This window comes from Channa argus, chromosome 3, assembly GCF_033026475.1.
Source record: "Channa argus isolate prfri chromosome 3, Channa argus male v1.0, whole genome shotgun sequence".
In the NCBI taxonomy this organism is placed as follows: Eukaryota; Metazoa; Chordata; class Actinopteri; order Anabantiformes; family Channidae; genus Channa; species Channa argus.
In genome coordinates, this window is record NC_090199.1 from 3,359,010 (window position 1) to 3,376,842 (window position 17,833).

General features: G+C 43.2%; 2 protein-coding genes across 4 annotated transcripts; one reads left to right on the top strand and one right to left on the bottom strand.

The window, feature by feature from the left end:
- The first annotated feature begins 1,753 nt into the window (after positions 1-1,753).
- Positions 1,754-6,858, top strand: lgsn (lengsin, lens protein with glutamine synthetase domain). Its single transcript, XM_067496812.1, has 4 exons — positions 1,754-2,744; positions 2,925-3,618; positions 4,548-4,726; positions 5,668-6,858. Exons 1-4 carry the CDS (start codon positions 2,721-2,723, stop codon positions 6,856-6,858), a joined length of 2,088 nt encoding a protein of 695 aa, XP_067352913.1. The 5' UTR covers positions 1,754-2,720.
- On the bottom strand, positions 4,055-17,667 carry LOC137123293 (protein FAM83B-like). 3 transcript variants are annotated; one of them, XM_067496808.1, is made up of 5 exons: positions 17,441-17,667; positions 16,720-17,195; positions 14,105-14,269; positions 10,566-10,690; positions 4,055-9,645 (listed from the first exon to the last, which is right to left on the bottom strand). In XM_067496808.1, the coding sequence occupies exons 2-5, from the start codon at positions 17,155-17,157 to the stop codon at positions 7,611-7,613; spliced, it is 2,763 nt and encodes a 920-aa protein (XP_067352909.1). In that variant the 5' UTR covers positions 17,158-17,195; positions 17,441-17,667; the 3' UTR covers positions 4,055-7,610. The 3 variants fall into 3 exon arrangements, with proteins under 3 accessions (XP_067352909.1, XP_067352908.1, XP_067352907.1); XM_067496807.1 differs by having other exon boundaries at positions 4,056-9,645; positions 16,720-17,235; XM_067496806.1 differs by having other exon boundaries at positions 4,056-9,645; positions 16,720-17,290.
- Between the last annotated feature and the right edge of the window lie 166 nt (positions 17,668-17,833).

The following is a 17,833-nucleotide window of genomic DNA, read 5'->3' on the forward strand; positions in this document are numbered from 1 at the left end:
AGGGTGAAACCCCTGGGAGGCCTTTAGTCAAAATGCAGCCCCCCTTAAAAGGGGGTAGGTGGTTGTTCCAATACTCCAATAATCCCACTTTGTTCTTAGTTCCTCCTTCACACACTAGTGACTCTCTGAGCAGTTTTATCAGACTACAGGTGAATTACCTGCACTAAATCATGATTGAAGTGAAGGTCAAACACAAACATTTCCACAAACACACTGCAGGTCACAGGTTTACTGTAATGGATTAAATATGTATTTTGTTCTGTTTTTATTTTCATTAGATCTCTGCAGTATTTCTCTTCCCATGCACAGAGCTCATTTGCCTCTATTTTGAAGAGCAACACGGTCCTAGCTAAGTCAAATTGTCTCCAGCTTGACACAGCTCTTGAAACCCCACCCTGGAAACGTGAGGTGATATGTCCAGACATTTCTCTACCTCCATGCTTCACAGGTCAGGTGGTGACTGCTGAGCCCGGCTGCTCTTTCACCTCCTGAGACCACACGTGCACGCAAGACACCAGGGATTGGCCCCAATGATCCACACAGTGCTGAAACATGCCGCACACTGTTTAGTCCAGCTAAAGAGAACTTTCTTCAGAGGACGTCTGTGTTCACGAGCCAATCCAATGTTTGCTGTGATGGAAATAATATGAAAGCTGCATACGCTCCGTTGGCTGTTTATTAGGTACACTCACACTGATAACTGTGACATTTGAGGATTTTGAAAAATATATAAACCAAGATAAAGCCCTGACACGTTACGATGAATTGGACATTTTTCATATTCTGAATGATTTCTTGGTCGCAAATTAATGTCCGGCATATGTTTAATAGCCTCATTGGAGGATTTTGTAAGTCATTGTTTATCGGCTATAAATATGGCTGCGCCTCAAGTTTCCAGCAGAACATTGCTGACTCGGTAGCCTTGTGATAGGGGCAAACATGGCATCAGAGATAAATGAGGGCACCAGAAGTCAAACAGCATCGGAAGTCAAACTTATAGGTGAATCAAGTCTGTACTGAAGGTTTCTAAGCTCTTTAAGACTCTCCGTGGAAACTGGATCGGTTTATGCAAAGCACAACCGGGCACCAAAAGTCCCCACCCCATCCACAGAGGAATACCTGGGGATTTGTTCACAGAGAGAAAGAAAAACAATGTCAGAAAGTAGCTGAGTAGCATTCCTTAAACCGCTTCTCCGGAGGTAAAACGGGGTTAAAACATACCAGCACTTCACATAAGATCGCAGGAAACGCCTCCTGTTTACTGCTGAATCCAGTGTAGGAGGCAGGAGAGAGAGTGATAACACAGTGTGTCCAACCAACATGTGATATGCGGTGGGAACATTCAGGTCTGCAGGTGTTTCAACTACTCCGGAGCTGGACATCTGCACTGAATCCACCACAGAAACACTCTGTTCTCTTCAGGCATGCTGTACCCTTGGGTTTGTATCTGTGTGAAGAAGGATTTGTACGGCAGCAGTGAGGATAATTACCTCATACACACCTCAGAGCTTAAAGGCCAAAGAGTGCGGACTGTCAAAACATGGCGGGGTCGCGTGGGTCAGTGGGTCCGTGCAAGCTTCAGCTTCTGCTGTCATTAAAGAAGAAAGGAAGGCGTTTTGAATTTAAGGATGTTCTCTGTGCTCAGATATTCTGGTTTTGTAAAGCTGCTGTAAGAAAAATAGAGAAATGAAAACAAATGCAAAAATAGTAACTTGTGGTCTCAGACTCATCGCCTCTAAATTCCTCACACATATTATTATTCATCCTAACAGCTGAAAATGTGACATTAACTCTCTGCATAGCCTTTAATTCATGCGGGTCGCTTGTGTGTGTGTGATTGGGGTTGAGCTGCACCTCATTTAGGATCATGTCTACACCATTAACCAGCGCATTAACGTTAATGCTGAGACGACAGGAAGCTGATCTCTGAGTCTTCATTAAGTTCACTCTCTCAGGTCATTTGAGGTCAATCTGAGCTGAGTCATGGAAGCACCAGATTTGGACTTGTGACAAAAGTAGTAGCAGAATAATAATAGTGCTTGACACTTGTGGTAGGTGTTCTGACTAGTATGATATTTCACATGACATTTTTAATTTTCACATCATGTGAAAACTGTCTCATAGTCCCTCAAAAACAGATGCTGCTGGGAAAGTTGCTTTGATATTGCAACTTCTAAATGGACCTAGTGGTAAAATCAGTTTGCGAATTTCTTTTCTCGTCAGAAGTTGCATATTGAGATGTATGTATAACTACTGAAGCCTGTAAAAAAATTCACTTTAAGCATTTATCTTCCTTATGTGTAATGATTTCACTTTTTAATGCAAACATCATCAGTCACAGTGGCCTTTGTCTGGGCCTCGCAGTTGTGTGTTTTTATCTCTCTGGAATAAATACTTTTGCTCCCATATCTTTCTGGAAGCACAAACAGACCTGCTGAGCTCTGCGGTTTTACTTTGCACTGACACAAAAGCGACTCTGAATTGTCCTCACCGACAGCCAATGAGCTCACAGCGGCCGTGGTTCAGTGTCCACCAGCAGCCAGCCAGTGCCAGTTTCCAGCTGGTGTCCTGCAGGCGTTTGGGGGGGCTGAGAGAAATTTCTAATCAAGTCACCATTGTATCAATTGTCTATAAAAATTAATGTGCGATCGAAGCTCTGCCTTCATATGAGGGCTATCAAACTATCAAATCCCTTTTCATGAAAGAGTACAATCAAAGACATGAATGACTCTGAAGATTTCAAGGTAACAACTCCACATCTAACTTTTATATTTGAATTTCTTTCCAGTGCAAAACTTGATTTAATTATACTTTATGGCTTTGCGTGACTTTGCATTGATTCTTTAAATCCTTTAATAATTCTTTTTATACACACTTGACCATCTCTTATCATTCTCGTAAAAGACACGCTGTGTGTTTTCCAGGACGGTGAGGGTAGAAGCAAAGACCAGATAGACGGCATAGGGATGAGCCTCGCCAACAAGAAGGGAGTAAGGGTGACTGGGAGATATGTACCTCCGGTGGACTGGAGCAGCAGAGGAGGGGGTCCCTCCATCGTCCACGCGCCCACCAGTGCCACTATACCTCCCGGTGCCCCCACTGTGATCTCCATTGGCCCTGTGCCTCGCAGGGTCGTTGAGCAAGCAGTCGCTCCCGGGACGGATGACTCTTCTATTGGCGAGGACGGGACCAGAGAGGCATCGTCTGAGACCAGGGTGTCCTACAACGAGATAGGGGTCCCCAGGCAGACTATGGAGGAGCTTAAGAACATCCTAAAAGAAAGTCCCCTGCACAGCATCCGAGAACGAGACAGCGGGAAGCCAGGGAGCCCTTATACGTATCTGCACATGAGCGGCAGCACTGGTGGTAGTGGCAGTGAAAAGGCCGATGGAAGGCAGAACGATGGTCCCCGCAGGGTGTTCAGCACCTTCAAACCCCAGTCTGATCTTTCCAGAAGGGGGCCCAGGTCTAGAGAGAGCACATCTATTCAGCTGCCCTCCAGTATGGATTCATCCAGTTCATTCAGGGCTGATGCGAACACGAATAGGCAGCCTGAAGTCAGGGCAAACACATATGAAAGCAGCGAATCCTACAGAGAGACGGGAGCTTCTCATACAGGTTGGTAAAGCTTTGATTAAGAGTTTATCTCAGATAGAAATGAAGAAATACATTGTCTGACCATAGACAGATTAGCTTTCGGGACAAAGTCCTATCTTGGGTCGAGTTGTTTCAAGTTGGACATAACATGAAACTTGACAGAGACTGAAAATTAGCTTTATGCCATATGTCCCATGCATCAGTTGCTTAGTTGTGACAATGTTTAGCTGTATTGTCCCTTAAAAAATAACTACATAAAAATAAATAAACAGATGTATTAAATTCCAGCAGACTTATTTGCATTTGTTTGGTCAAAAACTAATTCCTCATCATCATTTTCACATTTGAAACAGTGGTTTATTGCAAATGTTACTCACGTCTCAGTGTTTACTGTAGCCTGACTGCCAAGGAATTTATATTATTATGACTTAGAAATATTAATATTTGAATTACAACAAAATCCCAAAACATTTTTAGTTTAGTTTTTATTTATTTATTTTGCATAGAAAAATCTATATTCTTAGAATCCTCATTGTGACACTGATGAAAATACATTTTGAATGAGCTATTTCGATATTTTTTAGTTCCAAACATAAGAGTGCTCTTGTCTGACAAATTCAATTATTAATATTTTGAATGGGATGCTAAGAGTGGGGGCCTGGTGGATCAGTGGTGGAGCATTTGGTTGAGATGCAGGAGGCCACAGGTTTGAATCCCACCCCACCAGGTTCAGCCCCCGCAGCCACCAGGGGCCACCCCGGTGCCAGTCTGGAGCATGGGTTGTGGCAGGAAGGGCGTCTGGCATAAAAATAAAAACTTATACCAAATCAACGTGGGGAACACGTTGTGCTGTGGTGTCCCCTTAAACGACAAGTCGAAAGTCCGTTTTGATGGGATGCCAAGTGATTTCAATGAGTGCTGGTCAAATGCTTTTTGAAAATATTTCAAACTGTTTTCCACAGATAACGGAAACGACACGGTCGAAACTTCTGGGAACCACAGGTTCTTTGCAGCCATGGAGCAGATCAAGCAGCAGATCGCCAGAGAAAATATCAACTTCGTCCGCTTTGAGGCCACCGACCTCCACGGGGTGTCCAGGTCCAAGACGGTGCCGGTCCGCTTCTTCCATGTAATAACATCATCCATCCATCGGGATTACAGCAGATGTAGAATTAATGATCAGAAACCATTTAGCCTAGCTTAGCATACAGATTAGAAGCAGACAATAACAGCTATGGTAGCTAACAATGTTCAGCCCCCTGACACATATGGTAGAAATGAAATGAATATATTTGCTGACAGACAACAGCTGGGAGCAGTGACTTTGTGGAGTCTTCAAAAACGGGAGGGTCAAAGAAAAAATCCAACATTAAAGGACAAAGTCACTCATAGCGAATTTGCTTCTTGTGGTTCTAGTTTGGGTCGTACATGTAAACGACTGCCATCAAACTTCCCTCTGACTTCCCTACATTAAAATACATCACAACCTCGAGCTGAAAAACTCCTTTAGATGACATCACTTGGAGGAACCTTCTGTTCAGATCATGTTGCTCAGACTATGGAATTTGTAAACATGGTCAAGCTGATTTTCCAAAGCTCCTCCGCATGACATCATCTGAACTCCTTGTGACGCAAAATCCCTCTGGGTGATGTCATCCGAAGGAGTTTTTCAGATAGAAGCAGAGTAATATTTTAATATAGGGAAGTCAGAGGGAAGTTTAAAAGCATTATTGTACATTTATACCGCATAATAAAACCGTAGAAAGAAAGTTGACAATTGGTGAAGTTGCCCTTTAATAATAGAAACGTCATTTAAATGAGTGTTTGTCTAAAAATGAAACAGGGTTTGATGATGTCCTCGACAGAACCACGCTGGCTTTTTTCACTTTCTTCCAGTATTTCTGCTGAGCTTTGCTAATAACCTCCAGCTCTTCTTCTGCACTCAACACACGAATAAGATTGAAATCAATCATTTAATTTGTCCTTTAGAAAGAAAGCAAATACATGTTTTTCAAATAGCCTACGTGCTTAATTTCTGTTTCTATTCCCTCCTTTATTGTAAACATTAAGGAAAAAGCAGTATACGGGGTTCCTATGCCCAGAAGCTACTTGGAGCTGACGCTGAGCCCGAAGAGCAACGAAGTGGACCACGCCAGCACTGCCAACTTCAGCAGTGATGTCCTTCTGATTCCTGACCTTTCTACCTTCAGGGTACTTCCTTGGGCTGAGCAGACAGCACGGGTCATCTGCGACCCCTGCACTGTGACAGGAAGCCCCCTTCGCACTTCACCTCGACTTATTGCCAAGCAGTTACTTGGCCAGCTCCAAAGCTTGGGATTCTCCCTGCACTCCTCCTTCACCTATGAATGCTGTGTCCTTGGAGCTCCAGACCGGATTGGACCAAAGACACTCCTATTCCCTGCTACCACCCTGCTGAGCAACCATGACCTGCCTTTCTTCCAGCAACTGGTGGACAACATGTACTGCATGGGCGCAGACATAGACAGCATGGCTTCTGCCAGTGGGCCCGGTCAGATGGAGATTATCCTGCGACCAGAGTTTGGAATTGCAGCTGCAGATAGTGCCTTCACCTTCCGCACTGGCATCAAAGAAATGGCTCGAAAACACAGCTACATTTCCAGCTTCTTCACGGATGACGGCCTGTACAATGCTGGGGTGCTCTCTCACAGCTTGTGGGACGCAAACGGCCGACGTAGCCTCTTTCACACCGGGGAGAAGGCGGGAGAGCTTTCTGAAATTGGCCGGAAATGGCTGGCTGGTCTCCTCACGCACTCTGCTGCTCTGAGCTGCCTGATGTCACCCGGCCTCGGCTGCCGGAGCCACATCGCCAAGTCGATCAAAGACCCAAAACGAATGCTGTACGCCACATGCGGCAGCAACGATAACAGCAGCTCCTTTAACATCAAGAGTCACGGTGGAAGGGAAACACACATCGACAACAAGCTGGGCTCGGCCATGGCCAACCCTTACATCGTCTTGGCCGCTACAGTGGCCGCAGGCCTGGACGGCATCAGGCGAAGCCTGAACGCTGAGAGTGGTCTCAAAGCCCCCAGTCAGCAGAAGGAGTTCGCCATTCCCGTGAAGCTCGACGAGGCTCTGGAGGCACTCGGTGAAGATCACGTCATCCGCAGTGCCCTCGGCGAACCGTTTGTTCAGTATTTCATCGCCATGAAAAGGTTTGAGATTGAGACCCAAGAACTGGACGATGAGAGGAACAAGTGTCTGGAGTACTTCATCTAGAGATACTCACAATGTGTCCCACAAATAAAAGCATGAAGAGCGTAGGTTTGGATAGAAAAGCTGTTTCATTTATATATTACATTGATACTTTTCAGAGTCTGTGAAAATAAAGGTACAACTACACCCTCAATGTGCAAAGCAGTGTTTGATGAGTTTTGTTGTGTGTGTGTTTACAATACTGGTGAAGCTGTTTCTCTCAAATGTGTGTGCGTAACAGTTTCTAAGTGAGTATAGTTACAGTATTTAATTTACAGCGTGTAGTATAGGATCCATTCATTGGTCTTCACATGAGATTTGTTATAATTACACATAATAGACTTGTGTAACTACAACACAAACATTTAATATGATATGTATTTTTATCACTCATTTTTAAAATTCAGCTCACTTGATTAAATAGTTTTCAGTATTTACAATGTCTAGTATCACATTCACCCTGTTTTGCATTTTTCAGTAAACGACCTGACTTACTGGTATTTTTATATACATGTTTTTTCCCCTGAAGTATCAGCTCATGATAATCCCTGGACAAGTTTTCAGTGGCAGACACCCGATACGTTACATAATTTGTTTTGGCATCAGTAATAAATATGTTCCCTGAGAAGCTCTTAGCCACATAATGAAACTGAGGAGGCTAAAAACATTCAGTGTGTAGGAGACAAATCAATACACAACACAAGGATTATTCACCAACTTCCTTCCTTCCTTGCCTTCATCTCTGAGCATGAGAGCTGCCTTTTCTTCTTGCAACTCTACTTATTTTTGGTGATAAGATTTCCCATTCGTTGCATGAACCGTCCCAATTTGTCAGTACCACCTTCTGTCTGTTGATCTGCATGGCCAGAGTCCGGCCTTTTCAGGGACGCGCTTCTGTTACTGTTGAGCAAATACTCGTATGGGCTGTAGGCCCTGTCTGTCTTTGTTTGAGAGGGAGTCACGTCTTCGCTGGTCAGGGGGCTTTTTAAGCCTTGGTCCTGCTCTGCTGCAGGGTTTGTCTTTCTCTTGCTTGAACGAAAAGAAGAAAATCTCGAGAAGGCGGATTTATGCTTCTCTGTGTCTGATGAACTATTGATGGAGTTCACTGACCCTGAGGGCAGACCATTCACAGACGCCTGTGCAGGGTCTGCCCTAAGAATTTGGTTTGATCCAGAGGAACTCTGTGATCTTATTGAGGCCTTTCTTTGGAGAGACTTCTCTTTTTTGGATGCTTTCTTTTCCTCTGAAAAAAGCACTGAATGTACTTTTGTTCTGGTGGAATTCTTTCTCTGCAGCGCTGGTTCCTCTTGTTGCTTGTCCGTGTGACCAGGCTTAGCTTCCAGTGCTTGCTGAGATCCAGCAGAAGTCTTATAGGTTCTCAGAGCATTTTCTGTGTCACTGGAAACTGATTTGGTTCCTTCTGTTTCAGCGAGTGAACCTAAACTATTAGCCATCTTACCAATAGAAGCATAACTTCCTCTGGCTTTGTCCTGGCGCTGTGAGGTCTGCTTCAGAACAGGTTTCTCATCTTTGCCAACTTTCTCATATCTGTTGTTGATGGCAGCCGAGTCCAAATTGTTGGCACGTGCATTTGCATTCTCTTGTTCTTCAGGGAATTCTGTCAAACACTCCATGGCTCTTGGGTGCTGGATGCTGAGACTGCTGGACTGCAAATGGGAGCGCTTGAGTGACGGTTCGCTCAGTTTCATTTCGGAATCGGCAGCTAACGTCGTCCTGGTTAGAGGTTCCTGCTTGCCTTGTGTTTGCGGCGTCTTTCGATCGGACGCCATTTTGACATCATAGTGAGAAGCAGAGCGGTGGCCATCACTGCTTTTTTGCTCTCTTTTGTTGCCTTCTTTATTTGGCTCAGTACCTTTGTGAGTAGGCATTTCCAGGCTCCAACCGCTTGCATTTTGTTCTAATTCTGCTGCACCCTGTCTCGTGTCCTGACCGCGCATTGGGGACATATATTTTGGTCTTTCAGCTGAATACATGGATCTTAAGGACTCTTGGCTCTGCCTGAAGTTGACATACTCCTGCAGACTAAGGCGCTTCTGCCTCATTTCCTCGATCCTGGACTTCATCTCCCTTGACCTGTTGTGAATTACCTGCAACTGATACTCATTCAGGCCTGTGTGACTGCTATATGGAGATATCATAGGGGATAATGCTTCATATGATGCATCTACGGGCATTTCGTCCTCATTAAGGTACGCGTCGATCTTCCACCTGTGGAGTGAGGTTTCGGAGTTGAATGGTATCATATTTTGGTGTGCGCCATATCGAGTTTGATGGCGAAGCTGCTGCTTCTGCAACCTGTTGCTTTGATGAATGTCCGCCCCGTTCCTAAGGTTGGATTTAGTCCTCTCAGGAGGAACCGGGGGTCCAATGTCCTTGGTCCCCATCCTCAGTCGAGTCATGGAGTGTAGCTTCTGCAGCTCTCCGCCATAACTGTGTCCCTTCACCATGTTCCCATTGTCCAGACAGTGAGACTGATGCAGCTTGTCCTGCATGCTCTGACCCCTGGTCAAAATGGCAGCATTGTATAACCGATGGTCCTGAGCACTTCTCATGCCGTGCATTGCTCTGGATCTCATGTGAATTTGGTGAAGGGAAAGCTGGCTGGAACTTGCCTTCTGTAACCTCACATTGTCTCTGAGAATCTGGACAGACGCCCTCTCCCGGGACAGAACTGCAGGCACAGTGGATCGAGCGTACAGTCTTCGAAACTCCTCATCGTAAGAGCAAACCAGCTGACCGGTGATCACCAAGACCATACTCAGGTGGATCTTCTCAAATGACCAAGAATAGCTGAAAAAGACAATGAAAGCACAGTTAACAGAGCCAGAATACTTGTGAAGTGAGAGGCCGACATGGATTCTACACATATTTTTACAGATGCAAAGCGTGAGGTGTGTAGGGATGGAAACTAAAATTAGAAACCCTGCACAGCAATACTCAACATAAATACTCATGGTGGTCTTGTCAAACCATAATCGAGTACAAATTTTGAGATTTACAGTCTATGAAAGTAACAGATGGTTGTTGTGCTGCCTGATGAAGCTCCTCCCAATTAGTCTTGATGCGTTTATATGTAAACAATATGTTTCTGTCTGCCTCTGAATTCATTCTGCTGCCACCATCATGGGTTATATCTTCAATAAAAATCAGTGAGCCTGTTCCAGGAGCAGCCACACATCCCAAGACATGACACTACCTCCACCATGTGGGTCTCATCCACTTTGGATCATCTCTTTTCCTTTTTTAATCCTGTGGTTTGGCCTCTCTATTTATGCCTGTGACGTTTTCTTCAAATGGTGCATTGTGATACCTTCACTCTGCTATGAGAGGGTGTTGCTGTCACAATGTTTCTGTCCTCAGCTGCTGTCGTTGCCCTTTGCTGACCGGTTATCTGCTTGCTGCTCAGTACACCAGTGGTTTCTTTCTTTCTCAGGACATCCCATGTTGTTTAAGTCCCTACCTCAAACCGTCCAAATTCAAAATGGCTACTTATCTCCCACAGCCCTCTGGTTTTCATGTTTATCTTTTTAAAACCACAAATACGTTGTTCGCAGATAAAACCAAAGGCTAAAACCAAGATTAGTCAACGGATTAAACAATCTCGGACACAAACAAACTGAACGGTTCCAATTCTTTTGGAGCGTTCACAGTTTTGTCCCTGTACAATGAAATCAAACACTTCGGAGTGTGTGAAGGTACGACTGACTCACCTGTAAGTCCCATATAAAACTGTGTAACAATCCACCAGAATAAACTTCTGCTCCAAACCTCCGTGAAACTTCATCCCAGACTGACACTGGTACAACGGCCCCTGGACTGTCCGAACGCGCATGTTCTGATGGAGAGACAAAAGCAGACACCGTCTCAGCCAGGGAGAGGGAAAGGTACAGGTTATGTTTTCAGCTTTAATTAAAAAAAACGCCCCTGTCACATTCACACTGTTACACACACTCACACCTGGAATCTTCATCATCTGTGTGGCCATATGTCAAACAGTGGCACTTCATCATTAAATGCATTTTTATTCTTTCAGTTTGTGTACAAGGTTGACACCTGTGTTAAAATGAGGTTCCCCTGTTTTATTATCGCTGCAAGATTATTGTGATGGAGGCTGGTGATGTGTTCATATATGAACTGACCTGTTCACCAGACCTACACATGAAAATGAGACGACACAGATGTAGTTATTACAGTGGAAACTATAGTCTCAATATAACAATACAATGTAGCATAATTATAGCGTCAATACTGTCGTATTAAGCTACTGTATAAATACACCAATGAGCCACAACATAACAACACAAAGTCTTAGACTCAAGTAAACGTACTGAGCAGATTATCTATATTTTACCAAAAATAAACCTAATCTACTAAGAAAACAATGTATTTGAAACAATACTGATTATGGTAATTATAGTAAAACATGTACAGTAATTCATACAATATAAGGGTCGAAGGTCACTGTTGGTAAAGGTGGAGCTGATTCTTATCACTTTATGTTGTGACATAATGATACATCTGCATTTATTATTTCACAATATTTTTATATAAAATCACCAAGCGCTACTAATGTTGTGGCTGATTAGTGTAAATTGTTGTATTAAACACATTCAGAATACAATTCAAATCCAAGATGATGCAAACTGACAAAGAGGAAAGAAAACTGATCCGTTTGGTTTATTCACTGCAACATTTCACCTGATTCTAATGACTTACTGCCTGACAGATCATTTATGCTCCTGCAACACTCACATGGTTTTTAAAGCTCGTGTTACCCAGTTTTTGGCACTAAAAAGGCTCAGGTTTCCTGCTTTCTTCTCAAAACTTCAGGCGGATGTGAACTCGGCACCGATGTATCACTGTTGTAAGCTGATATACGGAACTTGTTACTGTGCAGTTGCTCATTTACACATTCAGCAGTTACAGCGCAGCATAATCCTTCAACATGTTTGTGACCATCTACTTCATCATGTGATCAGCTTTTCTAAAGAAAAACAGCTTTGCACCGGAAACTGGAATGTAAAACAACCTGTTTTTGAGTTTGCACAGGACGTGTTTCAGCTTAAATACACACCATCGATTCACCTGCAGCATTTGTTTGTGTGGGACTGTAACTGATTTTAACTTACGAGCTACGAGTAAAACACAGCGGATAAAATCCACTTTCAACTGGAGCCACGTAACTTGTAAGATGTGCAGTAAAAGATACAATGTGCAACTTAAAGTAGCATAAGACCTGAACTTAATCTACTGAGTCCTATCCAGCCATATCTCTCCCCGCTATTCTACATTCTGCTTCATGCTTCTCATTAGGAAATCAAAATGTCTCAAAATGTAATATTCACACTAAATTGGTTAGAAGAGCGAACCTCTTGGACCAATTTGGATTAAGTCAAAACATCTTCATTTAAAGGATTTGGATAAGATTTTGTACAAACAGTCAAAGGGGCTTTTCACTTCAGTGAGGGATGATTCCAAAACTAAAGAACAACTTCAAAGTGCAAGAAAAGTCATTTTGCAGCTGACCCACATCTGAATTGCTTGGATCACCAACAAAATGTGGGTTTAAACTTATTTTCTTTTGCTGCACTGTGCACGTTTCTGGTTTAGTGGCCAATTAGGCCTACGGATCATTTAAATATGTGGAACAAAAGAACAACACATTTACAGATCTGTCATTTGTGCCTCCATATCAGACGACTCCTCTCGTGCTCGTTTGGCTTTATTTGCATCATACTTCAGCTTCTTTCTGAACATTTTCACTTTGTTCACTTAAATATCCTATTTACTGCAGCTCTGCCCTGTTGTACTTATACTGCTGCATATAAAAATAGCAGAAACCAGTCGGGTTTAACCTAAATTATAAACAGTCATTCGGGGTTGGATTTTCATGTTGCACTATTGTTGGTTTGAACACACACACACACACACACACACACACCCCCTTTGTGAGACTTGACTAGATGAAACCAGTGTGTTGGTTTTTCGGAGGAAGGTGTTTGATGTGGCCACTGGCTAAGCAATTTGCACACACAAACATGTCACTGTGTTCGTTCAGATGACTTATTGTCTGGGCTGCGGAAACATGGTCATGAAGCTGTTAAACAGGAAAATCCAGCCAGATCTGTGCCTCTGCGCTCGTCTCGTATGATAATGACAGGTACGAATGCAGGAGTGACACGCTGGTCGATGACGCCGTTTCCACGAGGGTGCGGAGCAAATGTCAGACCTAATCCACTAAATGCTCCTGCCGATAGAGGAAAGGTTTCCCCGGGAAAAAACACGACTGTAGCAGCAGAAAAACGTTCAGATTGGTTTGGAGCAGGATACATGTTTTGTCTTGTGTGTGTGGATTATAGCTTTAATTAGCAAATCTCTGACTTTCTGTGCATCTTCATGACCAGACAAGAAGTGATAATCACACTTGTCAACTGTGATATGAAGCCAAAGTTCACAGGAGTGAGGTGGATGAACTAGGCAGCCTCCCGTTCACACATTCACATACAGACCAACACACTGCAGACACTTTCTACTTCAGCAGTCAGTGCTCCTGCAACAGGGGGCTTTTATTTTGGTAGATTTTTCATGTTTAACCAAAAAAAAGACTTTACCCTCTGGCTATATTTTTCATAACTTGAACAAAAACATGGGTGTGTTGTGTTGCTATTATGTGATCCAAAATTAGGTTTGATGTAGTCGGCGTGCACAACGTGTAAACAAGTCTCATTCAGGAATTTTAAAGGCTTAAACTTTCAAAGGCTTTTTTTTTTTTTTGGTAAATAAATGTATTTTATTGGGATTTTATGTGATGGCAGATAATTGGGACGTGAAAGGAAAATGATAAATGGTTTTCAAAATATTTTACAAATAAACATCAAAAGTGTGATGTGCATCCCCCCAGTCAAGTCTCTACAAACTTTGCACATCTAACACTTTGTGTCGGTCTATAACATAAAATCCCCATAAAACACATTTACGTTTGTGGTTGTAACGTGACAAAATGGGTCCAGTTTTTAGGGGTATGAATACTTTTGCGAGGCCCTGTAGACGACCATTCACACTCATGGGCCATTTAGAACACACATAAAAGGTGACGACTGTGCAGGGGTTTCGAACCCATGACCTTTTAGTTATAAGGGCAGCAGGGCTAACCACTCTACCACCATGCCGCCCCAGGTTTGAATCCCCCCGTTTGACACAGTGATGCAGCTTCTCACTTTGGACCTGAGTGGTGCACTGACTCGCTCACCTTGAGGTCTTGGATGTTAATGCCCACCCTGTGGGACATGATGTGGAAGCTCCTGAACTGGGACTCATCCAGAAGGACGTAGACCGACACTCCCCTCAGAGTCGCATTGATGAGGTCTTTGAAAATGTCGACGTCAGTGAAGACATCCATCGCTATGGCGATGATCTGGAGACATATGAGAAATGTGGAGGCACTTTAACGAGCAAAGCAGATGAAACAGGGACTTTAAAATAGGTTTTAATGCCAGTGGACTATGATACAAACGTTACTTAACAGGTCAACACAGGGAAGCTACATATGTGCAACATGTGTTATCAGTCAATTTATTTTAGCTCACTGGGCCTTCTGCTCATTACACTTACTAGAATACTTAAATAACCATTTCTAGCTGTGTGTACTGTAAATCTTTAGAAGGTCATGTGCTGTAAATTGGAAGAGAAGTGATTCACTACAGGAAAAAAAAAAGTCATGTCTGAACACATTTAAATCAGACCGTGTTTGGCCTGTTTCTGCTATAACTCCATCACTGTTTACCACGCGTGCACACTGCGTGCACGTCACCCGTCGTCTTTAGATGGGGAGGGGGGAGGGGGGGGGGATCTGTAGATATCTGAAAGTCCATTTCCTGCACAGCCTGGCGCAGACACACACACACACCCTGCAGTGATTTATTATATTATTAGTTTGAGCTGGTAGTCGCCACAATGTGTGGAGCTGAACATCGAGCACATTCGAGCTGAGACACGTCGGCTGTTCAATGTCATGTGTCTGCAAGCGAGACGTATCATTTGAGCTTTGTTTTAACAATGTCACAGTTTAAACGTTATGCTCTACATGCTTCACGCCGTGACAGGAGCTTCTGTCGTTTATTCTTGTAAAATGAGTTCTTATGAGTTTTAAGGACATTTCTGTTACTATGAGTATGTTTTATTTAGTTGAGATCTATATTCACGCATCATGAACTAAAATGAGAGGAATAGTTAACCATTCATTAAAAACTAACTAATATATACTTAAGTAAATATTTGAGTACTATTTAGTTTGTTGGTGCACATTTATGACTTTATTGCAGATAATGCAGAGATGACAGGAAACCAGACAGGTGCAACAACAGGCTTTAGCTGTAGCAGAAGTACTTACAGTACAAAAGTATTACTAAGCATGTACTTACCATGATATTGGATTCTAATTATTGTGTTTATCACCTTAATGTTGCAGCTGGTAATGGTGGAGCTGATTTTATCCACTAGATTTGCTGTTTTGAGGATCATGTTTTCAATCTAATAATTATATTATGAATGATTTTGTTAATTTGACCCCATGAATCATGAGTCTGATAAAGCAGAATATAGTGTAATCAATCACTAAAAAGCAGCCACAGTTATCAAATAAATGTCTGAGTCAAAGCCGAACTCTTGCCAGTGAAATGTAGTAAAGTCGAAAGTGAAGTCGTAAAGTAGCAGAAAATTACAGTTATGTGACATTTTTAGGATTTTAAATTGAAAATTCATTATATTTATCCCTTTATGTAGTGAACGTGTATGGAGTAATGTGATACGTCTCATCCCATTGCAGTGAGTGAGCCTGTAGGACACCGAGCCTCCGACTTGCACAGCAGCAGGTTGCTGCACGGTGATGCTGCAAACTAACACACATGTTCCACCAGCTCTTAGAGAACTGATGCATGTGTTCAGATTTTGTTTACATGCTCAATTCTTCTTGCTCTGCTGCAGCTCCGTTGCATTTCGGGCCATCTGGTAAATAATCACGTTTCTGGATCCTCTGTTGTCTTTGTATATCAGTACTTTGTTTTCATGAGATGTATTTAGATTTTCATTTTATGTTAACTGATTTTACTCCATTTTGTGATTGGTGGTTTGTTGCTTATTGTCATTTGAGTTGCATTTTCCTTTGAAATATGCTTTAGAAATAACTCTGCTTTGCCCATTTCAGTGAAAAGAAAAGTGTTTATACACTTAAAACTCAGTGACAGTAGCGTCTTCCAGGACCTACTTGAAGAAAAACTATTAGCATTTTATTTAGCCTTATGAAATATTGATATCCTGTCTCCTCGGAGAATTGGATTCTGCGGAATAAGACATTCAAGATGTTTCTATTTGTTTGTTACTCACTTTTTGAAGTGTCACGAATTCAAACTGACCACAGACCTATGACGATGTCAAACCTACCAGAAGTGAATTCTTGCTTTATGAATATCACTTCAGACTAATATCAGTCATTAAAACATATTAGATCTAAATGATTTACCAGCCGGTTGATGAAAGTGGGTCATGTGCGTTAACCTTACAGTCTGCTTTGTGTGAAGCAATATTTAATGTGTGTAAAGCTGCTTCTGTCTTGTTACTTATGATAAACTGCTTGTCCTTCATGTGCAGAGTTAAATGTTTGTGCAGCAAAGGCTGTTGACAGATCTGGTTTTGACTTCACCTTTAGAGAAATATTTTCATGGATGACTTATTGAAGAGGTCCACCAGGCACACACACACACACACCCACACACACACACACACCCACACAGGGGTTTCCCTGTGTCTACACACAGGAGGCTTTTTGTTTTGTTTTTTGAAGTGTGTTTGACACCGTTTGGTTCTTACCTGCTTCGCCTCCTGAATCTGTTTGCGAACCACTTCTTTAATGGTGGGCGTGTTCTGTCTGGGCGGGTGGAACAGCAGGCTGATGCTGGTGTCTGTGTTTTCCAGCGAGACCTCCGGCCAGCCCAGGTCCAGGTCTGGCACCTCCTCGTCCGAATCTATTGGGAAGTAGGTGGAGGGGCTGATCTCGTCTGGCGATCGTCTCGCCTCCGACTCGTCCTCCACCACCGGTAACTCTGCATTTCCCAGGATGAAGAAGATCTCCTCCTCTGACAGGAAGTGGCTGATCTGCTCCACTTGGAGGAACTCCTGGTAGGCCTCTTTGCCTCCACAGAGCAGGGCATAAATAGCCAAGCGGTAGGATTCTTTGTAATGGGGTTGAACATAAACCGGAATGTCTTCCTCTTTCAGCGAGGACACACAGGACAGATTGGACTCCATGGATGCTGGATCCCCTCTGATTATTTCTGTGCTTTCACCTTCAGTGTGACATGTTGTATGAAACTCAATTAAGCTGTCCTGCAAGAAACCTTTCCCTTAGTGAAGCACAGGAAGTGCTATTCTCTGGAAAAAGCTGTTGAAATATGTAACGTAGAAAAGTAAAAACCTGTCTGTCAAGTGTGATTTAGCACCAGCAGCTAAACAATGCTATGTTGACTTTCTCAGCCAGTTATCCCATTGCACTTTGTGACTGACTTTCAAACACGTATTTAAAAACACTTACTTCATGATTGGGGAAATGTTTTCCTCTGCAGAATCCAGCACTGACCTGTTGAAAAAGTGCTAAAGCCTCCAGTCAGACTTGGTGTCTGTGCTGAACCAGCAGCACTAAGGTGTGGATTGAACTTTCTGGGTAAACGAACAGCTTGTTGAACCTGCCCTGTTCACTCCGGTGACACAAACAAGCCCAGCCCACCTTAGCTCACCTGAGCTTCAAGAGCAGGAGCAGGTTTGTTTACCCATCCAGTTGCCTCCTTTGAGCTCGGATACGGCTCAATTTGGGCATTTTGACTGTTGGATGCATGTAACGCCGCTGCTGCAGGAATCATGTTACATCCCGTCACTCTCCTTTCTGCATATCTGGCATGAGGAGGGTGAGGCAGAAATAAGATTACAC

Coding starts and splice junctions, on each gene's coding strand:
- lgsn (XM_067496812.1), top strand. CDS start 2,721: ATGAATGACTCTGAAGATTTCAAG. Junction 2,745..2,924: donor ATGACTCTGAAGATTTCAAG/GTAACAACTCCA, acceptor TGTGTTTTCCAG/GACGGTGAGGGTAGAAGCAA. Junction 4,727..5,667: donor TGCCGGTCCGCTTCTTCCAT/GTAATAACATCA, acceptor GTAAACATTAAG/GAAAAAGCAGTATACGGGGT.
- LOC137123293 (XM_067496808.1), bottom strand. CDS start 17,157: ATGGAGTCCAATCTGTCCTGTGTGTCCTCGCTGAAAGAGGAAGACATT. Junction 14,270..16,719: donor AGATTCAGGAGGCGAAGCAG/GTAAGAACCAAA, acceptor ATATGTCTCCAG/ATCATCGCCATAGCGATGGA. Junction 10,691..14,104: donor TTAACATCCAAGACCTCAAG/GTGAGCGAGTCA, acceptor TCTCTCCATCAG/AACATGCGCGTTCGGACAGT.